This window comes from Echinops telfairi, unplaced genomic scaffold, assembly GCF_000313985.2.
Source record: "Echinops telfairi isolate 266 unplaced genomic scaffold, ASM31398v2 ScPeMD7_2;HRSCAF=8, whole genome shotgun sequence".
Taxonomy (NCBI): Eukaryota; Metazoa; Chordata; class Mammalia; order Afrosoricida; family Tenrecidae; genus Echinops; species Echinops telfairi.
The window spans coordinates 68,491,421-68,513,320 of NW_022103898.1; the positions used below are offsets into that span (position 1 = coordinate 68,491,421).

Genomic DNA, 21,900 nt, shown 5'->3' on the forward strand with positions numbered 1-21,900 from the left:
GACAAAAGAACTGTATTCTTGCTATTTTAATAGTTTTGTTGGCATATAATTCGCATATTATACAATTTAACAATTCCATCACATCAAGATGTACACAATCATCACCCCAATCAATTCCAGAACATTTTCTTCTTTCCCGTGCTCCTTGCTAGCTCCCCATTTTCCCCTAGGCTGCCCTGCCATGACCCTGGGCAATTATTAATCCAGTTACTATCCTCTATAGATTTACCTATCCTGGATTTCATGTATAGAAAATAATACAAAACAGAAAAACAAACAAACAAAAACTCCAACAATAATGATGAAACAGAGGAAACCTTCTGTTGAAAAGCAGAAAATATTAAAAACTGAACCAACTTTAAAGGGAGATCAAATGACAAGACTTTACACTGTAAGTTAATTACAACCGCCACCTTCCACTTTACAACGCTGTCTGATGGCAAGGTTAGTCACATCCCTAGACCATGGGCAGAGGGAATTGACCTGAGGTGTAATCCATGGGGTGGGGATCCTGCGAATAGATTTTGGGCTCCCACTAGCATAAATCACCTTCTACAAACCAGGTGTTCACAATTTAAGCTCTGATATAGTCACCTCCTTTATATTTGGATTTTATTATTTACAATCCTTGGATCACATGAGCTGGTGTGGATTTAGCTGATTCCTGTATTCTTACTATTTTGTAACCTGTTATCTTTCATAATAATGACCCCTTCCCCAACCCCTCAGCCTCAACCCCATCATGAGTATTGTCTGAGTTGTGTGCCCATTGCAATGAATTCATGAACCCAGCAGAAAATTAAGAGGGTCAAGGGAGGGATAGGGGTCAAAATAGAAGAAGGGAGGGTGACGAGGTGTCTGGCCTCTGCTTTGTGACCACTGGCCCTTGTCTGATCTGGGGTTGAATTCATCTTCTTTGTATAGCCAGAGTGCAGCACTCCAGCCAGCTGGGAGCTTTCTGAGACATTTGGAAAAACTAAAGACACAAGATTGAGGCAGCAGAGACAGAAAGAGGTACTCAAGGAAGAGGCGTCCAGAGTTTCTCCACTTGTGGGGTTTATGGATAGGCCAAAGAAGAAAGTTCATAACATTTCAAACGCAGGAGCTATAATGGGGCACAACAACTTCAGGCTCCAGATGTTTTCAAACTATCAAACCATTCTCCCACATAAACGCATTCTGACCTAAGGGGCGATTCTTGTGGTTTGCAGCACGGAATCTCCTTTTCACTCAGCAGTTTGTGCCAAGTGCCTGGCAAATGCAGAGTCAAGGTTTAATCAAAGGCCTTTGCACCCAACTAACCCTCCTAGGGGCAACCAGGCAATGTTTCCCTACACCAGAGGAGGTCATCTGTGGCTTCCACACCATTTCCTCTAGAAGAGACCTTTGTCGGAATGATTCCAGGTTCATGGAAACATGAAGTCTCGTAAGAGAAAAATAGGGCGTGGGAAGTGAGACTTTTGATCGTTCTGATGGTTCTTGCCTGTAATGGCTGAGAGGAGCGTCTCACTCACTCAACCTCACCGCCATCAAGTCAATTCTGACTCACAGGGACTCTAGAATGGAGTCCAACTGCCCCATTGGGTTTCTGAGGCTGTCAATCTTCCCAAGAGCAGAATGCCTATCTTTCCCACCAGAGTGGCTGGTGAGTTAAAACTGCTGACTTTGTGGTTAGAATTCCAACATGTAATCCAATACCAAACCCCATGATGCCAACAGGGCTCCTTGAAAGGAATGCAAGGGATGTTACACTGATTACCGTGGGGAGAGGAGCTCCTTCCGGAGCACCTGGGGGCTAAAGCCAGGCTGGTCCAGCCAGAGGGCTAACAAAGCCTGGGCCTGCTGGATACGCACTGCCCGAGGTCTGTACCCATTAGCTTATTCATGGAATGAAGACTGTCTATATTTCATGTAATTTTCCTCCACTAAGATGACTTTAAGAGAAGCTGTGGTAATGTAGAAGATCAGCGGTTCAAAACCACCAGCTACTTGTTCAGGAGAAAGATGAGGCTTTCTATTCTTTATAGGAATAGAAATGCACAGTCTCAGAAACACACAGAGGCAGTTCTACCCCATCCCGTAGGGTTGCTGAGTTGAAATTGACTCGATGGCAATGAATTTATTGATTTATTGTGGTAAGATTACTTTAAGAAGCCCTGGTGAGTTAGGCTGTTAGGCTGCTAACAGCAAAGTTAGCAGTTTGAACCTACCAGTCACTACTTAAGAGGCAAGATGAGACCTTCTGATCCAGTAAAGATTTACAGCCTGTGAACAGTTATACTCTCTCTGTCTTGTGGGGTCACTGATTTTGGAATCAACTCAATGGCAGTGAGTGAGATGATTATTTTAAAACGCAATTGGGTTGGCCGTGTTTTAAGGTTTTTGTTCAATATCAGATCTCCAACATTTCCCAAGTAAGCCCTCAAAAATCTACCACAGATTATTGAGGTAAAAAGTACAAGAATTCCATTAATTCGGTTTTTTGTCAGTTTTTCAGTCAGCAGTCGAATAGCAGGCATACATTAGGCTTTAAATCAATAGCTGACATTGCTTTATTTAATAGATGAGCAAAATGAGAAGGTAATACCTCCTCACACACAGATGTACAGAAAATACATTAATTAAGTACCCCAAACTAACACACTGCTGTCAAGTCCATTGCGAGTCACAGGGCTTCAGAGACTAAATGGTTAAAGAGCAAAAGGAAGAGCCAACCTCTTTTCTCCCGTCGGTTTGAACAGTGTCCCTTGCAGTTAACAGCCCAATGCCTAATCCTCAGCGTCACCAGGGTCCCTTAAATAAAGTATTAAAAAAGTCATCGCCATCTAGTTAATTCCAAACCATAGCAACCCTATAAGGGCCGACTATAATTCCCCCTGTGGGTTTCCAAGGCTGCAAATGTTTATAGGAGCAGAAAGCCTCAGCTTTCTCCCTCAGAGGAGCTGATGGGTTCGAACAGCTGACTTTGCGATTAGCAGCCAGCAGCCCAACGGGCTGCCAGGGCTCCCTGATTAAAGTCCAAGCCCAGTACGTGTTGACTTGGGAGTAAATATCGTAGAGCTCAGACTTCACTCACTAACTAACCTCAATATCTGGTGGCCGCAGGTCTCCCGGCGACCCGCTTGATAAATCCATCTTTCCATTGAATCTGCCCTCGGCTTTCCATCCAACACCCAGAAACAGGTCCTCCCAACGCCCTCCTCCCACTTCCTGGCGGGGTTTCCTGGCCCGCAGCGCCGACCCTCCGTCCCTTCCGCCCTTAGCCCCGCCCCCACCAGCGGCCGGCCGTCACGTGACCGCGCGGCGCGCCCCGCCCCTCTGTCCCCCCGCTCACGTGACTGCGCCTGAGGCGAAAACGCCTGACTCCAACCTGGGCCTTCGCTGCACAGCCTCCTTTTCCGGCGGATTACCAGCCTCTCGCCCTCTCGCCTCCTGCGCGCCCCTCCACCCGTCCTGGCCGCCCCCCGGCGCCCTGACCGCCATGCGGCTGCGGCCTCTGGCCCCAGGTGGGCCCTGGCGGAGCACCGCCCGACGCTTACCTGTGTGCAGTGGCAGCAGCCCTGCGCTGCCGCTGCTGCTGCTGCTCCTCCTGGACTGCTGCCTGGGGGTCTCAGGGGTGGCGGCGGGCTCGCGGAGGCCCAACGTGGTGCTGCTGCTCACAGACGACCAGGACGAAGTGCTCGGCGGCATGGTAACTCCTCTCTCTATTTCTCCCGTGCCCTCCATCGTCAGGACTGGCCTGGGCGCTGTTCTCCGTCGCATTTCTTTCTCTGCCTGAACTGGCTACCCTGACTCGGGGGTGAATTTGGTTTTGGTTTTGCCATGCAAGACCCTTTACGCAGGCATGAGTGGGCCGCACGCTTTATTTCCACTTCATTCGTCTCCGTCGCTTCTGGATAATCATAATCGGTCAAACTATCAAAATAGCTCTCCTCTTTTCTCTCTCACACACACACACGGTTCATACTATCGGTCAAACTATCAAAATAGTTCTCCTCCTCCTCCTTCGTCTCCGTCGCTTCTGGATAATCATAATCGGTCAAACTATCAAAATAGCTCTCCTCTTTTCTCTCTCACACACACGGTTCATACTATCGGTCAAACTATCAAAATAGCTCTCCTCCTTCTCTCTCTCTCTCTCTCTCTCTCACACACACACACACACACACACACACACACACACACACACACACGGTTCAGACGCTCACCTCTCTCACGTGCGCACACATGCGCGGATTCCCTGCCCCGCCCCCCTTAGGGTTTCTAGTTTGAATCTGAACTTTACTGGGAATGTGCTGGCTAAGCCTTGATTGATTTTCTTTGGGATCAGACGACTAATGCAGCCACCATTTTTTTTGTTAAGAGAGGCTACTTCTGCATTTGTGGCTACAATATCACTCCGTGTTGTTTATCAAATAAGTTCTGAAATGAACTAATCTGGTACGTAGGCCGTCAGACTCCCTCAACAGAACCAAGAAAATTCAGTTAGCCTAGTTGAGCACCTGGCGATGATGCATTGGCCACAGTCAGTATTCCTTTTTGTATCAGATGAACGCTGCCCTGGGACTTCATTCTTTCCCCGAGTTAATTTTGTGTCTACTGTCTTAGAGGTCTGAAATTTATGACGCACAGAGGCCCAGAAAGTGGCTTGCCCAAGGTCACAGAAGTAGTTGGGACAGGATCTGGTCAAAACCGTGCTACTCCTGGTTCTGGCCAAGTGCTGTATTGCTTGCTTTGTTCGGTTCTCTTTTTGTTTTTAGCTGATTTCTGAGATATGAAAAGGCATCAGACAAGAGGTCCCCAACTTTTTTTCCATGTGATGCCCTAACTCAAGGTCTTTCAAAATGCTAGTTTCAGCCCATGAACGAATTTTAAGTTCAGTCTAGTAAGTTGCAGCATTTTTACTTTCCCCTGGAATAGAATAGGATAGGAAATACAGTCAAGGGAATCCGACCCATATGTATATCTGCCTGCATTGTGAAGTGGATTGTTTGTGGTCTAGTCTTTGTTAGCGTTTTGTTTATGTCTAGGCTAGTGTTCTTATCTTTATCTTTTTTTTAGTTAATCATTTTACTGGGGCTCTTACATATATTGTAACAAGCCATACATCTATTCTATTAAGCGGATATGTACAAATATTGCCATCAGCACTTTCAATACGTTGTCTTCTTTTTTTAAAATTATTTTATTGGAGGGGAGCTCTCTTACAAATCTAACAGTATTCAGTACTGTTAAGCACACTTATACATATGTTGCCATCAACATTTCCAAAACAGTTTCATTCTACTTGAGCCCTTGGTATCAGCTCCTCTTTTTCAGTCTTTCCTTTTGAGTCCCTTGATAGCAGTTCCTCTCTTTTCCCTCCCTCCGCCATCCTCGCAAACCCTTAATGTATTATGTATTGTTATTTATGCATGTCTTACACCGCCCACTTGATCGCCTCACCGACAATCCTGATACTAGTTCCGCTCCGGGGGGTTATTTCACCATCATTGCTATGAGTTCCTCCTTCCCCCCTTCCTCCCCTTCCCCTACTTCATGATTTTATTTACGCATATGGCATGATGGACAACCCTGTTCTTCACAGAAACATAGATTGTTCTCTTTAAAATAATTCACTCTAGAAAAATTGGGTCAAACCATCAAGAAAATGAGAGAAGGAGCCATTAAGAAATGTAGGGGAAGAAAAAGTGCTTCGTGCCTGTGCTTCAAGCAGAGAAAGCTACAGAATTATCCAAATTGTCAAAATGTAGAGTAGTTATACCTGAGAGCCAGGGAAGTAAATGACACCATGGGTTCTTTTAATGGAAGAAAGTGTAGTATCTACCATTGCCTAGGCCAATGCCCAGCATTTGGAAAACACTTAATAAATGCATTATAACCACAGCGTGTAGCCAGATGTTCTTCAGTAGCTTTGCATATTACCAGACAGTTGGTTCATGAACTTACATCAACTTCCATTTCCTTTTTCTCTATTTAGACTTCCCATCCTCGTTTTCCTGTCTCAGGGTGGTGCAAATGGTTAACACATTGACTGGCGTAACTGAGAGGTTGCATGTTTGAGTATAGCCTGAGACACCTCAGAAGAAAGTCCTGCCAACCAATTTTCCAAAAAATCAGCCGTTGAAAAATACAGGGAGCACAATTCTGCTCCACATACAGTAGGGTCGCCATGACTGGGAATCAGCTCAACAGCAACATGTTATTTTTAAACTCAAGTTCCTCATCAGACTAGTGTCTCATGAAGCCCAGTGCCCTTTTCTGGCGGGGTACTGTTGTTGGTAGTTAACCATCTGCTTGATTTAATCTCATGGCAACCCCATGTGGCAGAGTAGAACTGCTCCAGAGAGTTTTCAGGGCTTGGCCCCTGCAGAAGCAGGCCATTGCCTGGCCTGCTTCTAAGGATTCAAACGTGTTTCCCACGTTTCTCCCCCCCCCACCCCCAAAACCCACTGCCATTGAGTCAATTCCAACCCCCAGGGATCCCATAGAAGGTTTCTGAGACTGTCTTACAGGAACGGGCATTGCATCTTTCTCCAAGGAGCAGGTATTTGACCCACTGACCTTGTGGTAGGCAGTTCAGTGCTTAACCTTTAGTGTCATGAGGGCTACATTTCCTGTGGTCCAATCTGACTCATAGTAACGCTTTAGGGGAGAGTCAAACTGCCCCTACCGAGTTCTGAGGCTGTAAGTCTTTACAGTGTTGACAGCTGCCTCTTTCTCGGGTTCCCTATGGCTAGCACCCAGGAATTTTTTTGTAGTCTCCCTTCTGACAGTTAGCACAGGCACATCTCTCCTGAGATTTATAATAGGGATTCTCCGTGACATTGTCAAAACTCCTCTGGAGAGTTAGAAGTCTCTTCCATATAAGTACTTGCATAAGTAGACGTCTCTTTTCTTCATCTAAAACCCTGGAAAAGGAATTTTTGCATAGAGCGTTGAAAATGAAGTTCTTAACTAAGTTATGTATCTGAGTGATCAATCTTTAAGGCATCACTGTGCAACATAAGAGACCTCATGGGGTCTCGGGATGGAAGGTGCTTCAGCAGCATCGTGAATCGCCTCATCGAGTACAAACGTGAGCCTCTTCAGTGGTGCTTTCTGGCTGTATGTAATCTGAATAAAGTTTATTAGGGTTCCTTTTACGTGTATCTCAATGGCCATCGTCAAATTTTTGCCTTCAATCTAGGCTCTGAGGTCCTTGCTCTCTGTCCTTGTCAGGATCTGAGATTTTGAATGAAGGATGGAAATGAAGGATATCCTGCCCAGTCTTTTGCTCAGCCGGCCTCTGCATGCACCTGTTTTCCACCTGGCCCAAGCCTCCATCCGAGGTGGAAGGCAGTGTACTCAGAGCGTGGCCACCACGTTGGGTCTGAGTTTTGAGTCAGGCTCCCAGTCTTGGAGCCTTGCCTGGCTCTCAGAGTCCAGCTGCTGTTTTATTTCTTTTTGAAAGGATGGAAGGCCCCTTGCATGTTGTTTCCATATATTCTGAAAGGAATCGCTGGAGACAGCCCTACCCTAACTACCACAGAAGAGGCATATGACCAATGAGAAAGGGCACTAGAATTCTGCTACAGGGGTTGCCGGGATCATGCCCTCCAGTGTGGGCTCTCCTCCCTGCCAGCATTCTGTGCCCTGGAGCTTTATCACGAGAGCCAACAAACCTGTTGGGGGCCTCTCCAGGATCCCACAGGACTCCCCTGGCCTCTGCTTAGTGTCAGGAAGAGTCAACCGCGTGGAAATCACATTGAGAGGACATTGCACGAGAGCACACGTTCTGGTCTGTCTGTCTTCATTTACTGGAAGAAATTGTCTAACCGGCTGCTGCTTACTTTACAGACCCCCCTAAAGAAAACCAAGGCCCTCATCGGAGACATGGGGATGACCTTCTCCAGTAGTGTAAGTGCCGTCGCCAAGTTCACCTTTCTAGACTTGTTTGTGTTATGTCCTCACCGTATTGAGGCTCTGTCCTGAGAAGGAGCACCAGATTCCGGGCAGTTGCTTTGGATATTTAATAGTTCTTCTTACCAGTGGAAGATTTATTGTAGCTATTTGCGCAGCCAATCTGCTCTGCGACCTAGAACTACAAAAAATGATTTCAAAGCCTCAAGGTTGAAGGGTTGAAAGTGGACGTAAGAATTAAGTAACATTAAAAAATAATAATAATTTATAAATTATCAAGGGTTCCTGGGGGAAGGAGGGGAAAATGAGCTTATCTCAAGGGCTCAAGTAGAAAGAAAATGTTTTGAGAATGATGAGGGCAACAAATGTACAAATGTGCTTGATACAATGGATGTATGTATGGATTGTGATAAGAGCTGTACGAGCCCCCAATAAAATGATTAAAAAGAGAAGTAGCATTTGTGCTTAGTAAGGCATTCCATGGCGAAGTCGTGCAAGCCACTTTGTGAAGCCTTTTTGACTCTGCAAGCACAGCCTGACAGTACCACCAGGGGGGAAGTGCACACATATGTAAACACACTTGTCTCATGTGTGAACATGGGTGCAAAAATCCCAAACAGAACACTAACATCAAATTATGAGACTTTGCACCATGATCATATAGTCCAGTCCATAGGTGCCCAAACTTACTTAGCCTGCTGCCCCTTTCCAGAAAAAATATTACTCGGCATTCCCCCCCACCCCCCCACCCCCGGCAATCACAAGCACAAGTCAGGATAAAGTGTAGGTATCTGCTTCTCCGGTGCGGGGAGGGGGGGGGGGGAGGCCGGCATGGCCCTCTTTGGAAACACTGAAGTAGACAATAGTAGTCTGGGAACAAAGAAGGGTAGCCTGAACAAAGAACAGCACCTGTGCTTAAGAAAACAGACTCCAGAGCCGGACTGCCTGGCCTCAAATACTTTCAAATACTTTTCTTACCCTCTGGTTTAGCTTGAGCCCTGGGGCAGATGATGTAACCAATGATGTAACCGTTTGGGGTTTGGTGAGATTAAGTGGGCTGAGAAGCGTGAAAAAGCAAACTTGCTGTCATGGAGTTGTTCCAACTCCGAGTGACCCCAGGGGCTAGCGTAGGCCCGACCCGCCCCATTTACAATTTGACGTTTTGATTGGCGTATTAAATAAAAGCACTGGGTTACTTAGTTCTAATGTATAGAACTAGAAAGCTTCATCTTTCTCTCGGGGAGCAGTTGATGGATTCTAACTGCAGACTGCAGTTAGCAGCCCAACACGTAACCCACTAAGTCCCCAGGACTCCTGATACACGTTTATCACACCTGTACTGTTGTTCACACCTACACATCTGAACTCATTCGCTGGAAGAAGAGAACACCCTTAGTTGGTCATCTGACTCGATGGCCTGAAGGTGGAATTGAGCTGGTAGAAGGGTATGCCCTCACTACAGAGAACATTTCAAACAAATAATGCCCCTTAGGCTGAGAGACAAACACTAGGGCATTGCTGTTAGGACAGAGACGGGGCCTCTTGTTAATGCTGTCCTGGACAGTATCGATGCTGCCTTGAGGTGCACTGAAGTAAGAGTCAAGTTATTGTAAAAAAGCCAGAATTTTTTTATTGCTACTTATTTGGATTTCCTATTTTCCGTTTGGATTCCTAGAATGCATAGGGAAATTGTTGGAAAACTTTTAAAACTATTAATGAATTCAGACAAAAGTGAAAAAATTAAAATGACGAGCTTTCTTCCACATAGTCAGTTAGAGAAAGAAGTAGGGGAGTCAGCTGGATGCCCCCATTCGTACTAGTAGCAGAGCTTCAGCTCTCGGAATAGCTGACGGTGACAAGAAATGGTTAGAGGGGATGTAAGTGACGTCACAGCAGTTTCCTGAGTGACCTACTGAAAGCACTTTGTTGCATAGAGATGCATATATCATGTTCTGTGGGAAGACACAGCATTTTTAAAAAGGCATATTTTAGTCAAAATCCCAACAAGATTTTTCTAGATACAATTAAGCAATACGGAAAGCTACTTGGAACAAGAAGCAGGTAAGAACACTCATAGTAAGTTTTTCAAAGTAGGAAATTGCCCTATGAAACACTAAGAAAGTAATAGGAAAACACAGAAACGAATGTGCCGTAAAATAGACCGGCAAACAATGGGAAAGAATTAAGAACATTGCCAGTGTACAAATTACACAAGTGAAATTAAAATTAAGAGGTAAAAGTAAAAATGGGAAGTATTGATGACATGACTAAAACCTTCCTTAACTCAAATCTTCTGTAACCAGAAACCAACGTTCCAGAAGGAGAAATGGAGAAAACCTAGAGACAGACAGTCCCCATAAGCAGAGTCAGTCAGCATATCGAGGGCACACTGAGATCGCTCGTTCTCAGCAGTGGAGTTTAAAATACACAATCCCACGGGAAAGCGGCCTGGGTGGGGACAACATCTAGGTGCACGAGAGTGTCTGAAGGAGCTTTCTTCATTTCCTGCCGGTGAGAGTATAAGCTAGGGTGCACTTTCTCTGAAGGGGCCTGGCACCGTGCAAATATTGGGTAGAACGGGTAGAGTCATTAATCACCATAGGTAATACTGTGATCCACATTGTATGAAAGTTATCTTTACCCCACTCTGCTTTTACCTCACACCTATGTCAGTACCTGCTTTCAATAACCATAAGAAACCCAAAGGGAATTTTCGCTGTTACTTTCAAAGAGGCAAGAAGCAAAGCTCATGTTCAGCATGTGTTTTGCAGCGAACCATTAAAAAGTCAGCATGTGAACCGTGTCTGGGAACATTAAACATGAGGTTATTTTAGGGTTTATGTGCTACGTTATTTGATTTAGTAGGCTATTTTGGGGGCCTAGGAATAAAGATTTTTTCCCATAGGAATTGCTGGTACAATTGGCCCTCAGTTTCTTCAAGTTTCGCGTGCAGGGATTTAACCAACTGAATGAAAACACTAGGTGGGGCTTGGGGGGAACGGACAGGGGCCAACTAAAGGGTCAAGGCTGAGAGGGAGCTGTCAGGTGTTTTCCATGGCATTTACATTGTACTAGTTAGTGTGGGTAACTAATCTGGAGACAGTGGGAAGTATATGGGTGGATGTACATCGGTTATATGCAAATCCTATGCTGGATTTGAACAGCCTCAGAATTTGGTATGTGTAAGAGTTGGATTGTGGAACAAATTCCCCTTCCTCCTCTCCCCTCCCCACCCCACTTAACCTCCATCCCCACCCCTACCTCCACCCCTGGTGGATACTGAGGGAAGGGGAAAAAATCTCCAGTACATCAAATAATACAAAGAATGTATAAAACTAGGTGTCAGCTTGAAAATGAACCGTTGCTTCTCAGTTACATCAAATACAAGTTGTTTTCTTCAACATTGATTAAAAACCCAGCTGCCACTGTGCTGTGCTGCTTACTATAAATATTACATATTATTTCTTCAGGGGGATAGGATTAGAATGACTGTTAGGTTTTCCTGCAGAAATAAACTAGCTGAGAAAGAAAGTTACCCTTGGCACTTGTTTTGTCTGCTTAGTTGTCTCCCTTACAGGACATAAAGCAACTCACTCTGAAAGTGCATGTCATGGAAAGAAAATCTATTCTGGGGAAAAATTAAAATTCCATGTTATAGTATCAGACCGCTTTCTTGGTTCTCTTTAGAAATTGATCTTCCTTGTGTGATTGCCTTTTTTCTTGTGTTCCCTTTGTAGTATGTGCCAACTGCACTTTGCTGCCCCAGCCGAGCCAGCATCCTGACGGGGAAGTACCCTCACAATCATCACGTTGTGAACAACACCTTAGAGGGAAACTGCAGCAGTAGCTCTTGGCAGAAGATCCAAGAGCCCAATACTTTCCCAGCAATCCTCAGATCAATGTGTGGTTATCAAACCTTCTTTGCAGGGAAATACCTGAATGAGGTATGCTAAATGGAGTGATAGTCTCTCTTTTTTCCCCAGTAGCTTTTACAAGGCAAGTTAATAAAATTCACTTTCGTCTTTATTGGTAACTCAGGTTATGTTGAAAGGGTATGTGCTATTTTTTCCTCATCTGACAATTAAGTGAAAATGTGTGGTATATGATTTGGGTAGAATAGTTATTCTTCCTTGATAGCATTCCAGGAGCACGGGTTTAAGTTGTCCTAAAGCCGCTGCTGTCTGAAATCCTCATTCCTCAGGGATTGTGCTTGTCATGTGGCTTTCTGTCAGCATTGTTTCCAGTTCCCCTTTACCAGAAGGATTTCTTTTTTTTAACTCTTAGAATCTTTCCTCATTTCTGGAACCTTTTCTGAATTACCGTATATACACCAAATTTTTTCAGCACATTTTATGCCGTTTTGTGGTAAAATTAGGTGCCTCAGCTGATATTCCAGTCGGCTTATACTCAAGTATATACGGTACATCCACTTCGTGCTGTACAGTACTTGTTTCCTGCTTGCCAATGGGAGTCTAATGTGGAAAGACCAGGGATAGAGGACAACCCCTGAGCATGGAGTGCGCAGGCCATTATGCAAATGGTTTGAGGGTCTGCATGGAGGGGTACCCATTGTGACCTCTCAGGTAAAGGAAGTACAGTCTCAGATTTCATGGCCCTGAGTTACCACATAGGCCTTAGTTTTGAGTCTTAAGTCCAAGTTAAAAGAAATAGCGCATATGATAGTGTTGGGTGTTATCATTTACAGTGAAACTGGGGATGCAGGGCAAAGAGAAGATGAATGCTTTCTAATCCTGTTTGTGATTGCCAGACATTTCATCTGATTACTGACCTGCTGGGTCAGCAGTTTGAAACCACTCGCTATACAGCTGAACAAAGAGATAAAAGAGTTCCAGTCTGGGGAGTCTCGATGGAGGAGTATGTGCGAGACCCTTGCCCTGGCGCATTGCGGGTGACTGCAGCAGAGCCTTCACAACGGGCACCATAGGTGGTGGTCTCTTCCAAGGAGTCAACCATAGGCGAAGAGGGAGTTGGACAGGGATTTAAAGCAGGGCGCCACCATGGGAGGCAGCTTTGGGGACTGTTTGGAAGGTCTGTTTTCCATGATTGTCTGCAGTGTGGTTCAAGTCAGGCAAAGAAGACCCCCGGGATTCCATCTCAAGCGGAGAAATGGACCGGTGGCCTTTGTTGGGTTAGCCCCAATGGGTAGCATTCTCCTAGCTTTAATTGAAGGAGCTGGTAGCTTGTTGACAAGATTTGCCTCTGTGCAGTTTCCCAGTGGTCCTGAGTTTGCTGAAATTCCCTGTCAGTTGTCTTCAACCCAGTTACAGCCTCACCTTCTGGAGACTACGGATAATCCCAGTAAGGACGGCTGCACACTGAGCTATGGTTCAAGAAGGCCAAGTTACAGTCTACTTTTAAAACAATATGTGGAACAACTATGTCCAAATGGGCTCTGAGAAGACATTGAGCAACCCCACCCCCATTTAAAGGAACATGAGGGGAGTATTAAAAGATAAAAAACACTATTTATTCACACTTGGATTGCATTTGTGATCAAAATAGATACCTAGTAGCACAAACAGAAAAATGTCTAAGTGCTCAGAAGAAGAAGGACCAGAGGACAGACCCCATGAAACATGACCATCAGTTCCTTGGGGACTTCTCTGCCTGGTTTTGTGTGCTGTCAATTCAAAGAATTAAAAACCCCTGGAACTGGGGGTGGGGTGGGGGGGAGTTGCAGTCTCGGAAACCCATGGGTCGCTGAGAGTTGAAAACTCACTCCATAGTAGTGAAATCGATTTGTTTGTTTTGATTACTTCCTGTCTAGTTATACTGCCTGAGAAAATTCCTGTGTTACAAGCACTGATCAGAAAATATGCTAAAAAGTTCTTGTTTCTTATTCATTGTTATGATTCTCCCCTTCCCTGTCCCTGGTCTGGTTATGTTTAGGGACTTCTAATGCCCTTCATATCTTGCTTTTCAGTACGGAGCCCCTGGTGCGGGAGGACTGGAGCACGTGCCGCTGGGCTGGAGTTACTGGTATGCCTTGGTGAGTGGTGACTGTCGTCAGTAACGAGTGTGCACAGCCCTCCAGGTGAGCGTGTGCTCACCGGCCGGGAGTGCCTCCTTTCTGAGATGTGGCATGTGTGCTGCTCTGCCTGATCCTCTCTGGCATTGCAATTCGGTCGTTCCCGGTTAATGGAACACTGGTTGCGAGCTCGAGTGCAGTATTGACTTGGGTCATTCTCTTGTGTTCATATTTTACCACGGTTCCAACAGTGGATGGCTGAGCTAAGGCCAGCCTGGATCCAGACTTCCATTTTGTATGCTGCCCTCTTAATAAATCTTACAGGGTTTATTTGTTTTTTTTTTTAACTAGGAAAAGAATTCTAAATACTACAATTACACTCTCTCCATCAACGGGAAGGCGCGGAAGCATGGTGAAAACTACAGTGTCGACTACCTGACAGATGTCTTGGTGAGTTCCTGAAACACTCGTCCCACGTTTGACTACAGACTGCCTAAAAAACCTATGGTCTGACTTGTCCCTGTCGGGGAACGTACACACAGTAGCTTGGTCTAATAGCCATCAAATATTTCCCACTGATTAAAATTGCACAAGGGTGTTTTTCTTTGTATGTAAGCCAGGCTCGGCTCAAACGTGCATGAGATCCCAGCAACAAATCCTTTTACCAAGGTGAATAAGTAGCTAGAGCTATTACTTTGTAGAAACTCCTACTCCTTGACCCCAGCACTACTCACAAGCTGCAGAAGGGGTTTTGTTAGGAATACCTGAGTTCCCCAGGGTGTGTGTGTGTGTGTGTGTAACAAAGTACTGAAATTGTGTGAGTGTAATACAGGTTAATTTGCAGTAATGTAAGTTCATACTAAAATCATTACCATTTGTTTTCTTATGGGGAAAGCATAACAATTTCTAGATCATGTAACATCATTAAGGTTTTCTTAACTTACTGGTCACACATTGGTCTGTCAACTGTCAGCAGTTGGAAAAGACAAGGCTCTCGACTCCCACAAAGCATTGCAGTCTTGGAAACCCATGGGCAGTTCTTTCATGTCCTATAGGGTCACTATGAGTTGGAAAGAACTTGACAGCCGTGAGTTTCATGTTTTTCAAAATGTATTTGTTCTAACAGCACATTTGTAAATAATCGTGATTCAAGATTGTGTGTAAGATTAGTTAAAAGGCTAATATGACCCCATACCTACTGTTTACCAGAGAGCATTGATTTCAGTACTTAACCACTTGGGGAGGACAGGGGATGACAAACCTTTGTGTGTGTCAGGCTAACGTCTCCTTGGACTTCCTGGACTACAAGTCGAACTTTGAGCCATTCTTCATGATGATCTCCACTCCAGCACCTCACTCGCCATGGACAGCGGCACCCCAGTACCAAAAGAGCTTCCAGAACGTCTTTGCACCAAGAGACAAAAACTTCAACATCCATGGAATGGTAGCGTCCTCTACTTCTTGGATCCAGCCATATTGATCTTCCGAATTGTGCAATATGCTTGCCAGGAAGCCTTTAAGCCATGTAGTTGGTCTTCCTTCAAGACCTTTTAGAGCTAATTGCCTCCATCTGTCCTAGATGTCTAAAGTTGCTTCTGAGTTCGCAGTCCTGCCACACATGTGGTGAGCAGCTGGAAAATGCACAGGAAATGTTAAGGAAGTGCCATCTTCCCTGATTCCAGGGGTATCACTCAGGTTCCCTAGTTCAGCTCCCGTCCCATCTGGCAGTGCCTGATGCACGTCCCTTGGGGCTGGACTGGCCTGCTGCGGTCCCTGGAGGGCTCTTGCCAAGGCTGAAGCATAGGAAGGAGAAAGGTGACAGTGCGGTATGGCCGGGAAGGGAGGCAATGGGAGAAATAAGCCAGAACAACCGAAGTATCTGCCTCCTGTGCCAGTTACTCCCTTTCCCTTGGCACGGGCGAACGGGCTCTCCAGGGCTTTAGCGGTAGACCGCCTGCACTGCCTTGCTTCCTGCCTTTTACGTGAGTGTCTGTCATTGCTCGTGAGGTTGTAGGCAGGATGCGCCTTGGAGTCAGAATTGGTGTTACCACATGCATTTGAGACTGAACAAAATGCTTGACTTCCATTGTTCCATCAAAGGTGAGAGATCTGGATCCCTTGGGAGACCATTCTCTGGGTTTAAGTATGTGGACACATCCAATGTGCTACCTGGCACGTCGTGAGGAAGCATTTGTTAGTGCGATTCCAGAGATGAGTGGTTGGGTTTTATTAACTAGACGACTATTCTCAAAAGAAGTTAATAGATGGCCAAATAAGCTGGTAAACTGTGCGACATTGGTAGTGTGGTCGTGTGAATTTCTATCAGGGATAGGCTTTGTAACACTTCCCTCACTGACAGCGATCTAGAGTACTGTGAGGAACACAGGTTCGGAAATGCTGCCTGGTGCTCTTGCCAGTAGGAGAGCATTAGTGGCATGTGGCATTACTTGATTTAGAAATTTTTGCTCTAGACTTTAGACTCTATTTGATCAGCCCAATGGCAGGGACTTGAAATGTTTGGACAGTCTTAGGATGGAATGCCTCTCAGGGCTCTAGCATAACTGATATCTTGGGTAGGAAAATAGAGGGCAGATGGCATCAGGACTTAGCTGGGCATCACTCAGAGAAAGAGAAGGTGAATCTGTACCCGTTTGAAACCGTAGTAGCCCCAAAGCCCAGGGTTAGAGCGGTCAAATCTCCTTTTAGCCAGTAGTTGCCCAGTTTCATTCATTAAATCGCCTACCAATGGTGCTAACCAAGGAGGCAGGACCTGTAATGGGTTGGGGAGTGGCAGGGTAAAGCTGGGAAATGAGGGATACCTTAGAGTTAACTTGCAGGAAAACCCTCAGGAACACCAGGGAGGGAAGGGAGTTGTTCCAAACAAGTTGCAGTTCGTATTCCTTTTTGGCTGAAGTTTAAAACGATCGTTTGCATGATCTACTCTGGTAGTTTGCTGGTGATTTGGTGTGGTGATTTGATACTAATTAAATTTTCCCCTTCTAAATTTTAGAACAAGCACTGGCTAATTAGGCAAGCCAAGACCCCAATGAGTAATTCTTCAATACAGTTTCTAGATAATGCGTTCAGGAGAAGGTAAGAGCCATTACTTTCTCGATCTGTGTGGTCTGTGAGGACCCTCCAAGTCAGGTCATGATCAGGGTTATCTTGGAGATCAGAGGAAGCAAGTGGGTGGGAGGGACACTGATTAGACTCTGCTTGGTCACGAGGCAGGTGCCGCTCCTTTGCATTCATGAGGTGGCCTTTGGAACTAGTAAAGTAATCCATTCTTAAGGCTTGCTGAAGAACTGCAAACTTTTTTTCCCCTGTGCCTTAAAAAAAGGTCATTTGGTGAGGGATCAGCCCAAATATCTAATAAAAGACCCAAAGGCTTAGACTCTGGTGTAGCACAGATACACCAGTCTGAATGAATCGAGGAATTAGCACTGAGCTAATCACTTTTCTGCCCGTGATGACTGTTCTTGTCACAGTGATAATAAATAAAGTCAGCTGCCTGTTATAAAAAGGGGCTCATTTATTCATTGAAATACAGTTTTTTAAATTTGAAGAGAAACAACTATGTTCTGTAGTTTTCAGCTTTTTTTGCAATGAAGGATAAAGAGGGAGGGCTTTTGAGATTTGCGCTCTGGGGGAAGGGATTGAATTTTGGTTCTTTTTGAACTTGGCAATGTATGTGGGTGGATAGTGTCTTTTGTTTCTTTGAGGGGGGGGGGGTGTAGATAGTGATACCCATCCACTGCCTCTGAACTCACCGTTGCCCCTCACTGTCCCATCCAGGTGGCAAACGCTCCTCTCCGTTGATGACCTTGTGGAGAAACTGATAAAGAGATTGGAGTACAATGGGGAGCTCAACAACACGTACATCTTCTATACGTCAGACAACGGCTATCACACAGGTAAGAGGCAGGGATGGGGGTTCTCTGAAGCGTGTGTTTCCCCTCTTTCACCCAGCCAGTAGCACTGGCGATGTGTTTGAGTTTGAGTTCTTTGATAGCAGGGGACACGCCAGAGGTCAGCAGACTTGACATCAGCCCTCTCATGAGGGCCGAGGAAGCCTTGTGGAGAGTCCATTCCTTGTTACTGGCTGTTTCTGGGGCTGAAGTCTAAGGGGTGCTAGGAATGAGGGGTGTTCTCTTTATGGGACGGAGTCAGGCAAGCTGCGTGGAACTGATTTCAGGGCTAGAATCGAGAGAGTAGAGAGGACACTGCCTACGAAGAACAGGAGAAGGCTGTCTGGGGGGAAGCTCAACGTGAAACTAGATTTACTGGATGAATTTTCCTCACTCCAAAAGTGCAGTATGAGGCAGTGAGTCAGACCCTTATCCTTGCTTTCCTAGTGGGACCTTCTGTGCTTAAGGTGTTTCTTGTTCCCCAACTGTAAATTGGATGTGATTCGCGTGGCCCGCCCTGTCAGGTAAGCATTGGACTGCTGACTGCCACGGCGGTTAGATGAGAAGGATGAGGCCATCAGTCCCCGTAAAGACTCACAGCCTCGGAGACCCCATAGCAGGTCGCTGGAGTCTGAACCCACGTAGTGGCAGTGGGTTGGGTTTTCGGTTTGTCTGCATGTGAGCAGATTGACTGGGCATTTATGGTATATAAATAAGGTATATATTTTGTTAGAGTCAGGACTAATAAGATAATCGCTTTTATCTCCTTTAAGTTTTCCCCTACATGTGGCCAGTTTTGGGAATTCTTTCTACCTCTCCCCAGCTTTCTTTTTTTGCTAGAAACTTTTGAAGCAAACCCCAGGCATTATGTGCTTCCACATGCCAACATTTGCGTGTACATCTGGTTGACAAGGGTCACTCTTACTTTCTCCTACCGGATCCACCTTAGGAAAATTCATACTCGTTAAGTGTTATCATCTAATGCCCAGAATATATTCAGGTGTACTTGAATTTTTTTTTCTTCTAGTAATTTATTTGTCTTAGGAAACAGACAAGATGCACACATTCCTTACATGTATATGTGTAGGCACATTGCCGTCTCTCTCGTCTTTCACGTTGCCACAGATTTACTGGAAACAGTGAGTCCTCTATGCGTTAGCTCACCTTACATCCTGAACTTGGCTGTGTAGTCTCAGTGTGCTGGTCTGTGCTCACCTTGTTTTCTTGCGATTGGCAGATCTGGAAACTTGATAGAAATGTGTCATTTCAGGCTAGAAGGCTTCACAGGTGCTGCTGCTGCCCACTTTGTACTGCATCACATCATTGGGCTTTGGTACCCGGTTGCCTTTCATACAGGGATGCTACACCCTAGTGGCATAGTGGATTACATGATGCGTTGCTGATGGCAAGGTCAGCAGTGTGAACCCACTAGCTGCCCTGTGGGAGGAAGACGAGGCCCTCTGATCCCATGAAGATAGACGGAAATCTTGGAAACCCAAAGGGCCAGTTCTACTCTGTCGTGTAGGGTTGAAATGAGTCACAGTCGACTCTATGGCAGTGGGTTTTAGAGTGTTGACTGGTGGCTCAGTTGGTACCAGTCTGTGCCCTTCTTGTGAACCTTTCTATAGTTAATCTTCCTTTGGTGAATGTTGCCTAAATCCACGGTTCCTGGAGAAGCTGCAAAGTGCTGACTGCCATTCTGTCCTTCCCTTTGCATTTGCTAGCTGGCTCAGAGAGTAACTCTCATCCACTGTTTGGTTAGTTTGAACTGCAGCTGATTCAGGAAAGACCGTTTGACTTCCATTTGTTAATCAGTGTTTAGAGGAGCCTCACTCACTTGTGTTCCAGGTGGAGTGCCATGGTAAAAGGAGGGCTGTAAGTCTGTATATTCCAGCATGTTCCGGCCATGTTCTAGGGAAGTGCTTCTAGGCATTTATCTAAAGAGGAATGCGGGCAAACGTAAGCTTGCTCTCAAAACAGTGTGGTTAGTAAAATGAAGCTGTGTGAGCACAATGTGGTCAGTCCTTCTACCCTCCCTGCAGCTTGACCGTGTTTGCTCTGCTTACAGGACAGTTTTCTTTGCCGATAGACAAGCGACAGCTGTATGAGTTTGACATCAAAGTTCCACTCTTGGTCCGAGGTCCTGGGATCAAACCAAATCAGACAAGCAAGGTACGTGCCGACAAGATGGTAGAGTTGTCGCCTCCCCAGAAAATGAGGGGATTCATTCTGAGCAGAAGCTGGTTGCGTTTCTCCTTCTGTGAGGGTGAGGACCTTGTAAGTGTAATGATCAGTCCATGTCTCAAAGTCCATGCTCCCCCAGCCCCCGGTAACGCCTTTCCTCCCCTTTCATCCCCGTCACGCCAGTGTGAATAGCTCTTGTTTATCTTTTGAGACTAGGTCTTTACTTAATTAAGAACAGGGACTTGGCAAGCAGGTTGTACATCAAAATTGCCCTCTGAAATTTTGGAAAAGGAAAATGGTACATGCTGGGGTAACATCTGGAGGGTTTTGACTTGCTCCCTTGGTCTGGAATAGGGAACCGGTACCGGTCCTTTATTTATTTATTTTTAACATTTAGAGATGTTTCTAAGATGTAGCCTGGTTTGGGGTGGACTTGACTGTGTCGACGAACCCCCGAGGATCTCATGAAGATGCAGGGGTGACGAGCGCTATTCGTCTGACCTTTTGTTAGTTGCCAGAGGAAGGAAGAGGCCATCGGTCAGTGTGCTTGAGTCCCCTGTTGGGGCTATCGTGTCAGTACTAGAAAATGCGTCTTCCTCCCTAAGGCTCCTCTGCTGTCCTGCTGGTCGGTGCTAGAGTCTCACAGGAGCACATTCCGGTGGTGTCAGTGTTTGTCTACACTGGGTCCTAGCACTGAGGCCCCTGGCTCCTAACCACGGGCCCCTCATCTCTGTCCTATCAGATGCAGCAGCTTCCGGCTGAGCTCTGGGACACGGAAAAGCACGTACATACGTGATGCCAAAACTGCAAAGTGGGTTTCAAAATGAGCCAGGCTTTCTACCTTGCAGAAATACCAACTGGGTATTTGAGTTGAGTTTGGGGTTTTCCTGAAGGACCATGCACGTCTAGCTCATGCTGACTTCTCATAATGGTTACAATCGACTGATAGAAACTGAGGAAGAGAAAAGCTTGAGTTCTAAACTGCTTTATCCTCACTCCCATAGATGCTCGTCGCCAACATTGACTTGGGGCCCACTATTTTGGATATCGCGGGCTATGATCTGAATAAGACGCAGATGGATGGAATGTCTTTCTTACCCATTTTGGTGAGTACACAATCCTCAACAAGTTTTGAGCCAAGATTCTGGAATAAACAAAGCCACTGAATGTTATGAAGGGAACAGACCTTTTCTCTGATCTGATGCTGGGAAGCAGCTTTCTAAGAGAAAGGACTGATGGGTCATGGACCATCCCCCTTCCTCCCATGCCCCATCCTAAACAAAGTTAAGTAACAACTTGGGGAAATATCTGTAGCATATGGGGTAATTAGTTCGAATATCCGAGTCTTTAGAAATGTACGATAAATGTCACAGGAGGAAAATGGGCACAAGTTCCCTGCTGCTGCTGAGAGGTGCGATTGAGTCCGGGTTGGCTCGTCGTGACCTTTCAAAGAACAAAACACTGCCCAGACTGGCCCCATCCTCACAGCCTTTGAGGGCCTCCCTCTCGTTCACTGATACCCAACTACATGTAAATGATGTGTGCACGGTGTCCTTCTCTAGGGACTGGGCCCTCCTGGTGATAGTAGATACTGGAGAGAAAGTGTCACCATCCCACCTTTCTTTTTACCCCCTAATTCTGTTTTTATTTCTATATATGGAAGCCCCTTTTGAATTATCACTACTGGTCTCCTTTCAGAATGCCATTCTTATTACAACTGTACAGTTAGGGTATCCACACAATACATAAATTCCAGGCTGGTAGTTTTAAAATATGTACATGGAAAAACAATACAGTATGTACAAACCAAATGCAAATAAAAATCCTTTTAAAATCGTAGAAATCCTTTTAGCGGGTTACATCGATCCTATTAAAAATAGTTCATCTGTCATTGTGTGACCACCTTCCACACATAAA

At 45.6% G+C, this 21,900-nt stretch overlaps 1 protein-coding gene and 1 pseudogene across 1 annotated transcript in view; both read left to right on the forward strand.

Moving 5' to 3' along the window:
• Positions 1-3,340: 3,340 nt before the first annotated feature.
• Positions 3,341-21,900, forward strand: part of GNS (glucosamine (N-acetyl)-6-sulfatase) — a 28,044-nt gene continuing 9,484 nt past the window's right edge. Inside the window, exons 1-10 of the mRNA XM_004700478.2 lie at positions 3,341-3,691; positions 7,840-7,899; positions 11,640-11,846; positions 13,847-13,912; positions 14,243-14,341; positions 15,168-15,335; positions 16,902-16,984; positions 17,687-17,805; positions 19,868-19,971; positions 20,988-21,089. Of these exons, the coding sequence (XP_004700535.1) occupies positions 3,482-3,691; positions 7,840-7,899; positions 11,640-11,846; positions 13,847-13,912; positions 14,243-14,341; positions 15,168-15,335; positions 16,902-16,984; positions 17,687-17,805; positions 19,868-19,971; positions 20,988-21,089 (1,218 nt within the window). The 5' untranslated portion in view covers positions 3,341-3,481. The remainder of the gene's footprint in view (positions 3,692-7,839; positions 7,900-11,639; positions 11,847-13,846; positions 13,913-14,242; positions 14,342-15,167; positions 15,336-16,901; positions 16,985-17,686; positions 17,806-19,867; positions 19,972-20,987; positions 21,090-21,900) is intronic.
• On the forward strand, positions 12,277-13,481 carry LOC115869643 (annotated as a pseudogene).